Source organism: Oryzias melastigma, linkage group LG18 (genome assembly GCF_002922805.2).
Source record: "Oryzias melastigma strain HK-1 linkage group LG18, ASM292280v2, whole genome shotgun sequence".
NCBI classification, from domain to species: Eukaryota; Metazoa; Chordata; class Actinopteri; order Beloniformes; family Adrianichthyidae; genus Oryzias; species Oryzias melastigma.
Genome location: NC_050529.1, coordinates 2,276,672 through 2,284,303, shown reverse-complemented (window position 1 = coordinate 2,284,303; position 7,632 = coordinate 2,276,672). Strand labels below are relative to the sequence as shown.

At 38.6% G+C, this 7,632-nt stretch overlaps 2 protein-coding genes across 2 annotated transcripts in view; one reads left to right on the top strand and one right to left on the bottom strand.

Moving 5' to 3' along the window:
• The window catches only part of LOC112156230 (low affinity immunoglobulin gamma Fc region receptor II), a gene marked incomplete at its 3' end in the record, with an annotated part of 9,460 nt that extends 4,239 nt beyond the window's left edge, over positions 1 to 5,221 (top strand). Inside the window, 4 exon segments of the mRNA XM_024288450.2 lie at positions 815 to 1,057; positions 3,208 to 3,324; positions 3,588 to 3,659; positions 4,199 to 5,221. Coding sequence (XP_024144218.1) covers positions 815 to 1,057; positions 3,208 to 3,324; positions 3,588 to 3,659; positions 4,199 to 4,272 — 506 coding nt within the window.
• The window catches only part of LOC112156236 (myelin-oligodendrocyte glycoprotein), a 19,779-nt gene that overhangs the window by 10,466 nt on the left and 1,681 nt on the right, over positions 1 to 7,632 (bottom strand). The window lies entirely within an intron of this gene.

Genomic DNA, 7,632 nt, shown 5'->3' with positions numbered 1-7,632 from the left:
ATAACTATTACAACTGTCCCAAGATGCAACACTATCAAGTTTGACACCTTCTTAAAGCTTTAATGGCTCAAAAAGATTTTAGGATTTAAAGTTAATTCATTGACCGGTTCGTGGCGTACGCCGCCTTTACCCAACAGTAGCTGGATTGTTTCCAGCAACCCCATGACCCTAAAAGGGATGGAACGAGTAGATCTTGAATTCAATACAGTATAGTTTGATTAACTGAACATGAAATTGAGTTGAGTGCTAAACCATTCGCTAGCTAGCTGTAAATCAACACTTTCATGGAGTACCAAGAGTACTAGGAGTACTGAAAGTACCAACGACTCCTTCAAAGTCAGACAACAAGCAGGTTTTCTTGGTGTTTTTCTGGGTCAGACCTTCAGAGATATACCCCCCTGAATCCAGCGGCTGCCGTCTGACACAGACTGTTCTGACAAAGGAAGACGTGATCATTTCCTGCTCCTTTGAGCCCGGTCTGCCAGACCACAATGCTGTAAAAGTCCCTTCCATCAAAGCAGGGCCGTCCCCCAGTGTCTCACTTTACAGTTTACTTGTTAGGAGTTGGTGGTGTAGAACCAGAAAAATGAAGCAGAACAAGCTCAGTGGAAAGAACATGGAGTCCCTCACCACTCCCTTGACCATAAGATAGTGCGGGACTATCCGGTGTTCTTGACTCCAATGCTCTTAAAACGTTTGAAGCTTTTGTGCATTTCAGAGCAAATACTTCTGTAACCTGAGAACATGAACCTCAGCTCCGACTGTTCTCGGTCTCCAAAGAGTTTTCTTTAATTTGTGTCTTTCTGTCTTGCAGCTCTAGATTTGATTCTTGAGGCTCCTGTACTTCCAGTGGTGGAAGGAGAAGTTGTGACTCTGGGGTGCAGGAACAGGACGTCTTCCGGCTTCTCCTTCTTCTACAAAAACAGGCTCCTGGTTGGGAACAGTTCAACAGGAAACTGGACCATTGAAAGAGTTTCTAAGTCGGATGAGGGCTTTTACCAATGCAGCAGCTCTGGAAGGGATTACTTCTCTCCTGACAGCTGGCTGGATGTCACAGGTGAGAGGATGGAGAAGATAATATTCAGTAAAGGTGTCCATTATCAGAATTGAATGGACTTTGTGGAAGTAACTGTTGTTTTCAACTGGTCACTACCAATCAAAAGTCTATACTAATGCAAGTATGTGTGTTTTTTAAGGTTCTACATTCAAACTATTGCATTCAGGCACAGCTATGCAAGATCTAAGTCCATTTTCTGACTCAACAACAAAACGGGCGGCCATTGATCGCGTGTTGAAAGTAAAACCTGTTGAATTTTGACCAATCCAGACTCAGATTTGGTCTTGACGTAGCGTCTTTTCCAAAACAAGGAAGTACCGACTGTTTGAAAATTTAATTGAATAATTGCATTTGTACGTAACTTTTAATATCAGAATAGAGCTGTAAAAAAAAGCCTGGATGGACCAAGATTCGCTCGAGTTGCATCGCTTCAACATTTGTACCATGACTTCCAACTGTGAGTACATACGCTGGTATCGGGCAGGAAGAGTCCAGTATGCTACACCATGTGAACACTGTATGCTAAAAGAGTTTTCAGCGCATTCTTGAAAGAGTATTACATGCCCACTGTGACGGTTGCTTCTGCAATGGTTGCTTTTGCAAAGTCTGTTGATTTCCAATAATAGACATCTTGTCTTGCTCTATACCCCTGACAAACAAAATAAATATTAAATGAATTATTAGTTCTTTAATCTGGTTATTTTTTACTATTTTGTTTTAAAAAACACAAAATCCAGAAGCAGTTTCCTAGATCGCCTTGATTGAAGAAATATCCATCATAAAGATGACAAACTGTGTAATGACGTAGGTCGAGCTATGTTCTGACTGTCTATTATTCAAGTTACCAACTGGCATTCAGACCAGCTCAATAGTCAAACATTCAGGCTATGCGACCGGAATTTATTTTGCAGATATCCTTTTTTTTTTGACACCCTGCAGCCAATCAGAATCGAGTATTCACTCAGACTGTGGTAACCAGAATTCCAACAGTTAATGGTTGTTTACCCAATGATTAAATTCAATGTAGTTTTAGTTACTCTGTCACTTCTTATCCTATTTAATCCAATGGACCTCTATAAATCTACTACCATGTAATAAATAAACGCAGAAAAATTAAAAATCCATAATAGAAGTGATCTACAGATCAGCATTAGTACGTCCAGGTTGGTGTTGGACCAGTTCAATTGCCAAGATTCTACATCATGCTCTGAATTTACTATAAAAAAAACAAACAAATTCTCTCTCCCAACTTGTTCTGTTTTGTCATGCTGGCTGTGTGTAAACTTAATGGTCTACGACCCTCGGTACCACCTGTACTACCTTGCACAGGTACCATAACCCGGCACTGGCCACGGTATCGGACCCAAACCGGTACCAGACGCAGTAACAGATGGGACCAGGGCCTGGACACAAACTGGTTCCGGGTTAGAGTGCTCCACATCCTGATACTGGACCTGTTCTGGTTCGTAGTCAAGAGGTTGGAGGTCCCTGATTTAATGAGAACAACCATCACATCAAAAAACGACGAGTTGGGGACACCTAAAACGTCAAAAATCTACCCAGAGGGTCCTTAACCGAACGTCAACATGTGACGAGATGGGAGAATGTGTTGAACAAACAGGAAACAACACTTTTAAAACGTGTAAAAATACTTGAAAGAAACGGCAGCACGTTAAAATCAAAGCCTGTTGAAGAGGAGGACGATGTCCACGATCAAAGGGTCTACTGGATTTTGATGGATCCTTTGATCTCACACTTCACAGATGAGATCAAAAGATCCACTAGTCTGTAATGGATCCTTTTAAAGTCCGTGCTTCAGTTAATGGTCGTTGCCAGGTTGGTCACTAAAGTCGCCAGAGTAAACCTGAAGTAGAGAACATCCAACAGCAGGACAGACGTTCTAGAGACTGAAGAGAGCTTTCTCGCAGAAGCCAAACAAGACTTTCAGCATTTCTCTGGATCCATTTTTATTCCATTACATGGACTACTTCAGAGATTTCTAAAAATGTTTAATGAAAAAAATTGATGGCGTTCTTTGGAACCACAAAGCTTCTGCATCAACACATTCAGAAGTCTAGGCTCCACGTTTGCTGCTCCACATACGTTGAGATGTATCTGCATTCAGGTCATGGTGTGGTCTCTGTGTTCAGGCGTGTTGTCGTCTGGGGAAACGCCTGCATGGCCCCTCACGCCTGTGCTGCTTCCTGTGGTGGGTGTCTGCCTGCTGTTCACGCTGATGCTGCTCTTCCTCTGGAGGAACCTCAAAGGTCAGCAGGTTTTCATCTGACATTCAGCATCCTGCCGTTTTTGATCAGCGGATGAACCACAGCACCATCAATCACACGCCGACATCTCATCAATCCAACCTGCAGATTTTCATGGTTGAATTCACGGCGTTCCTTCCTGTTCTATCAGAAAGCAGCGACAATTGTTTAAAGTAAAAAATATGAAGACTTCAACCACACAACAAACAAAAAGCGAAGACCAACAAACTGTGTCCTGATGTGTAACGCTGAAAGTTTCTCTGCAGGGAAAGTGGACCGCAGCGTCTCCTACATAGACGTCACCATCACTCCGGATGTGGAGCCACGGAGGATCAGAGGTGAACAAATACAAGTACACAAGTGAAGAAACTGCTAAAAATCTGTGTACTTTTTGGTGTTTCAAGTTTCTCATAAACAGCAGAAACAAAAACACAAAAAAAAGAAAAAGAGAGAAGCCCCAAATTCACGTAAAACCTGTGTTATTTCTTAAGGAGAAGCATGGGAGTTTTTTTAATCTTCCTTTGTGATGTCATTAAAAAAGCAGAAGTACATTTTTTTATTAGACCAACAGTGTTCTGCATGTTAGTAATTATGTCATGTAAAATCTAAAGCCATCACAGCACTATCATCCATCTAAACATTGAAATGAACAAATGGAAGGCACAGCAGATCACCAAGAAGTCATCCATCCATCCATCCAAATTTGACAAAAACATTTACGAAACATCCTTTGATTAAATAAAAAACAGTTTTTCCCATGTAGAAACCAGAAGCAGACCCATGTTATGAGGTCACACATGTTCATTTCTAGTTTTTATAAATCTCTCTCTGTATCCTACAATGCATCATTGTCTGACTCCGGACTCTTTCCCTGCAGACGTGGAAGACACCTCCACCTTCTACTCCATGCTGAACCTGGCAGGAAGTTCTCAACAGTTAGACCAATGCTGAGACAAAGACAGAAGAACGTGGAGAAATCTTCTCTTCAATCAAGTATTTAGACCTGAACCGAGGTTACGTGAACACATGCTTCTCTTTGTCTGGTCATGGATCATCTACAACTCATTTGAGCCGTCTACGTCATGTTAGTTAACGTCAATGTTGTTTTCAACTGTTACATAAAAATCTTTATTATTCTGTTCTAAAAAAACATTTTTGTGCGTAAGACCGACGCCTCGTGTAATTGTCTCCTAATCATCCTTTCTTGTGACTGTCATCACTTCTTTATCCTGTGACCTTCCCACATGTTTATAATGTTACTATGTTTTGCCTTTGTTTGTATCTCGTCTCGTCACTTTGTGATGGACGTTCTCAGAAGCTTTTATGAGCCAGACGTGCCCTGAATAAATACTACAGCTCAAGTTTACTTAAGATAGAAGCTATAAACAGGAATGTTCACTTTCTGGATTCCCAACATGCTGCTTACCTAATGACTTTCAGGTCATGAGGTCATCACATTTTGTTAATTATTTGATGAATCAAGTATTCCATATATGGTTTTAACCAGCAGGTTTAACAGGAACTTTCTCCTTCAGGAAGGAAGTGTCGTCAGAAAGAATTTTCTGTTGTGATCACAACATAACCAAATTAAAGCCTAAAATACACCAGAGAACTTTGCGGGGGTGTGAATATTTGACTTTTTTAGGCCTGACGTTACACAATTCCAGCTAAAGATGAGCTCACTGGATTTATTTTAACCTGATTAATTCACAACATGGACTAGCATTTAATCCAGAACTCCACTGGATTTAGCATCAAATTAACCCTCAAGAATATATTTTCATGTTACTGGAATTATTTTTTTTATATAACAATTAATTTTCACGTTAATATTTAGCAATAGAAACTTAAAAATCTCTAAAATATTCAAATGATAATTCTATCAGAAAATAAAACCTACTGTGACCTGACCTCAGTGAGAGATGTCCTTCATTTCTGAACATAAGCTAACAAACTGACAGAAGGTCCAGGTAACAGAACCAGAACCAAACCCGTCCAGAACCATCAATCGTAAATCACTGTTATAAGGAAGGTGATGTCAGAAGAGAAAGACTAGAAACTATTTATTAATCCAACCATTTTTATCCTGAGTTTGACTACAGATATATATATATATACTTACTTACAACAATACAAAATACCAATTCAACCACTATATTATAAGTGTTAATACACACTTTTATATATGTCAATAATGTTTTTTCTCCTTTTCTAAAAACCAAAAAACAATTTCCAGTTTGAAAAAGTGGGTAGGGGAAACTTTATGTATTCCAAAGTATCTATAACTAGACTAACATGGGGTGGCTGTTACTGAAGCACATATCAATATCCAATATTCTAAGTACAAAGATTAATATTCCATAATAATAATAATAATATAATGTGTATACATGTATAAATTATTCCATCCATCAGGGATCCAATCTGATAGAAGCTGGTTTGTGATTGGATGTTTTTTGTTTGCTTCACATGTTCATAAAGAGTTAAAGACAGTAGAAACACAACAGGAAGAGGAATCTAAAAGGTTGACCAGAATTGTTAACTTCCTGGTTAATTTTTATGCCTTTTTATTAACATAATCTTCTTCATATCTCTGGTTTACAACCAATACTGCTGTTGCTCAATCCATTTATCAGTTTATCTGTTAAATCCAAGAGGGTGCCGCTGTCTATCCCATTCCTCAATTGATTTTCAGAACATATCTTTATCTTTTACATCCCAACCAGTTACCTCTTCATCCATCCATCCAGAAACGCTGAGTCAGCTCTATTGAGCAAAAAAACAAATAAATACTCGTTGGCCAAGAAAGTCCTTTTTTTTCTTGAACAAAAATATATGTAACGAAAAAAAACGTTCTAAAGTTTCCAGAAACTTTCCAGGTAAATGTGATAAATGGTGAAATCAACAAAAAGTACCAGGCCACCCCCACCTTTTCCAAACACAAAACAACCTAAATACCCTGCAGGTCAACTGAATCATCTTCACCTGATCCGATGACATCACCAACAAGACTACACTCTGGCTTCTACACCTCGTCCAACAGGACATCAGTCGTGCTCACATTCATGCAGTGGAAAAAAACAACAAGAATGATGACATTTTTTGATTCTAGTCCAAGTTTCTTCCAATGACAGAAACTTTCTCAAAGATTTTAATTTAATCGGATTGAATATAGAGTCAGTTTTGTCTCTTTAAGGTAAAAAGATCCTCAGATTATCCCTGTAGTTTCTGTGTGATTTCAACTCTTTACAATTAGCGGGTTCTACCAGGAAACACAAACTGGTTTCCTGGATCTCAGTTCCAGTTTCCCAATGATGGAAATCAGTTTTAGAATATTCCAGTACGTGATTTCCGTGGAAACATTAATGTCACCAAACGTTCCATGAAAGCCTCACGTGTTACTCAGTAAATTATGACTCAATTAGCCAAACATCTTCTAGACAAAATCATGTTCAGACCTTTAGATCAATGAACATTTTGATGTTTTCTTGGCTCAAAATCATTAAGAAGAAGTCATTATGGACAAGTTCAACCATATGCTGATGACTCATGCTTCTATATCACCTGAGATGATTGTGCTTTGTCACAGCTCATACGACCAGACCTTGACCTGCACACCTGAACGGATCATTTAACTCATTTCTTAGCAACACGTTTGATGTATTTTTATAAATAATGTTTATGACTCATCATCTGTAGAGCCTTGTTAATAGTTAGTAAAAGAGGAAAATGTAATAAAACAGATAACTATTATAAAGTCTGAATTAGCTAAAATCTGATCTTATTTGCAGTCTTCTGGGTGTGATGTAAAAAGGTAAAACAAAACAAATACGTATCCAATATGATACTAGTACTTACTGCATAATTAAGACAAAATATCATTTACTAACAACCCTAAAACACTTATCTTTCAGCAGTTGTAGATGTTGAATAGCCAAATTTTCTGTGTGTTCTTGTGAAGACTGTATGTTGTTGGCGACTAAATCTGCTCATTTACTGAACTCCACACTCACTGATGAATGACATGCAGACTTTCTGAAAGTCTTCCTGGTTAGAGGAATGTAAACGTCATCCTGACAGAGGATTGAGGAACTCCCTCGAGGCCGTAAATTGATAGTCTCTATTTATAATCAAAACATTAGACAAACAATTGTTTCATCAACTACAAGTTCAGGATATGAACCCTATCCACTAGAAACCAGTATAAACCCCATGACTCAGTTTCAAATCAAATCAAATCAAACTTTATTTATAAAAGCGCCTTTCATACTTAAAAGCAACACAAAGCGCTTCACATTTAAAAACAAAACA